The 2,290-nt window shown below is 64.3% G+C and overlaps 1 protein-coding gene across 1 annotated transcript; it reads left to right on the top strand.

Moving 5' to 3' along the window:
* Nucleotides 1-180: 180 nt before the first annotated feature.
* On the top strand, nucleotides 181-2,002 carry KL911_005398 (uncharacterized protein; the record flags this gene model as incomplete). Its single annotated transcript, XM_043200792.1, has 2 exons — nucleotides 181-340; nucleotides 477-2,002. 2 exons carry the CDS (start codon nucleotides 181-183, stop codon nucleotides 2,000-2,002), a joined length of 1,686 nt encoding a protein of 561 aa, XP_043051855.1.
* Between the last annotated feature and the right edge of the window lie 288 nt (nucleotides 2,003-2,290).

Below are 2,290 nucleotides of genomic sequence, written 5' to 3'. Positions count from 1 at the left end.
CCGGGACCGGCCTGTGGCACAGGGACCTCCTTGAGGGTGAGGCCCGATCCGTACTTCTCGACGACGACCGCTTTCTGCTGCTTTGGTAACGACATGCTGACTGTTGGCACACAGAGAGGCGGCGCGAGGGCTTATATATCGCTGGCCGAGGCCCTTGGCAGGTGTGATTATTAATCTGGCATGCGCAGCTGCGGCCCTCGACAGCGGGTGTCAGCGAGGGCCGCCGCCTCGCCAGCGGGACGGCGCCTCGGAGCAGCCTGCGCTGGCCGCACAGCAGCGTGTGTGGCCGCTGTGCGCTGGTGTCAAAGCTACAGCCTTTCGCGAGGAGCAAGCTTGACGGGTGGCGCCGCTTACTAAGCATTAGTAAGATTTTATTTAAGGTTAGTCAGAAGTTTCTCGAAGCGGGCTGTGCAGGACCCTGGAGCAACCGTCAGACGGCGCCCTAGTACAGGTACCTGAAGCCGGGCATCTCGTAGTCGGTGAGGTCGGAGAACTCGATGTTCTCGACGGCCGGCGGCGGGCTGCTGCTCTCGAGCCTGTCTCTGCGCTTGTTGTCGAGGTAGTTGACCGCGAGCAGCGCAAACAGGCAGAACAGCGAGAACACGTAGCACACGACGATGGCGATCTTCGCCGAGTGGTACCCCGGGGCCTCTGTGCTGAGGAACGTCTGCGGGCCGACGAGGTTGCCCACGCAGTAGCCGATCAGCAGGATGGCCTGCGAGGTGACCTTCTTGGAGTAGCCCAGCGTGTTGGACCCGAACAGCGACAGGAAGCAGATCATGCCGATCGGCGACAGCGAGTACAGGTACAGCCCGGCGAGCTGCGCGCGGGTGTTGGTGGCGAACGCGAGCATGCACGAGCCGGCGATGACGACGACGGTGACGAGCGCCGAGATGGCGATGCGGTACGGGAACCGCCCGACAAGCAGCGCGAACGCGACGAGGCCGACGGTCTCGACGGCGCCGCCGGGCATGCGCATCAGCAGGCTCTTCTTGTCGCCGTACTGCAGCGAGTCCGACAGCAGGATCGACATGAACGAGCCGAGCCCGCCGTTGGGGATGTTGGACGAGAACGCGTACAGGAACCCGAGCCACGTGCGCGGGTCCGCGAGCGACTCGCGGAACTGGTACCACTTCCACTCGGGGCTGCCGTAGCCCTGCCTGCTGTCCTTGACGCGCTGGAACACGAGCACGCGCTCGCGCGCGCTCAGGAACCACGCGTCCGGCGGGTTGTCCGGGACGTGCACGAGCAGCAGCGCGCCCAGCACGACGGTGACGGCGCCGGTCACGACGAACAGCACCTTCCAGGCCGCGATCGAGTACGCGGCGGCGTGCACGTAGCAGCCGTACGCGATGGCGCAGCCCAGGATCGTGCCGAACCCGTTGTTCGAGTAGTACACCACCGTGCGCAGAAAGGACTCCTCCTGGCGGTACCACTTGGCGGACAGCAGCACGAAGCCGGGGGTCACGGCGGACTCGAGGGCGCCGAGCAGCACGCGGCACACGAGGAAGCCCGCGTAGTTCGAGCACGCGGCGTGGCACGCCAGCACCACGCCCCACAGAATGACGCACGCGGCGGTCGTCTTGACCAGCGGGAACCGCTGCAGACAGCGCGACAGCGGGAACACGGCCGCGAGAAACGCGAGGTAGAACGCGGTCGTGGTCCACGAGTACTGCTGGCCGGCCATGTGCAGGTCGGCGCGCAGGCCCATGATGGCGGCGAAGGACGTGGTGCTCTTGTCCATGTACTGGACGCCGTAGATGAGGGAGATGAGCGGGAGGATCATGAGGTCGGTCTTGCGGCGCAGCGCGGCGTACTCGGCGTCGGTGGCGTCGTCGACGGCAGGCAGGCGGCGGGCGTACTGCAGCGCGACGTCGGCGTGGTTCTCGTCGATGACGACGTCCTTGCGGAGGGAGCTCTTGGTGGACATAGTTTGCGGCTGCTCGCGGGCGGCAAATATATAGGGGCTGGCGGGAAAGGGCTCCCGGGGTGGCTACGATAAGGGGATCGATTTGGTCGAACCCCGACGCGGCGATAGCTGTCGCGAAATGGAAAGCGAAAAAGCGAAGCTAAAAATTCCTTCGGAAAGCCCGGGGAGGCAGGGGATAGCAGCATACTAGCCAAGCAGGCCAAGTAGGCGAAGTAGGCGAAGTAGGCCAAGTGTAGGCGAAATATAGTACGAAGTTTAGCAGGTCGCAGAGAGTAGTAGGATGTGTGTCTGTAGGGGAGGGCAGGCAAGTGGAAGTGGTGAGGGTAGTAAGGGCAGGTGAGCAGAGTAGCCAAGCAGAGT

This window comes from Ogataea haglerorum (assembly GCF_019207285.1).
Source record: "Ogataea haglerorum isolate 81-453-3 chromosome Unknown 81-453-3_NODE_35_length_2351_cov_181.427441, whole genome shotgun sequence".
Classification (NCBI taxonomy): Eukaryota; Fungi; Ascomycota; class Pichiomycetes; order Pichiales; family Pichiaceae; genus Ogataea; species Ogataea haglerorum.
Note: the sequence above shows the minus strand (reverse complement) of the source record. Positions and strands in the feature narration are given on the sequence as shown.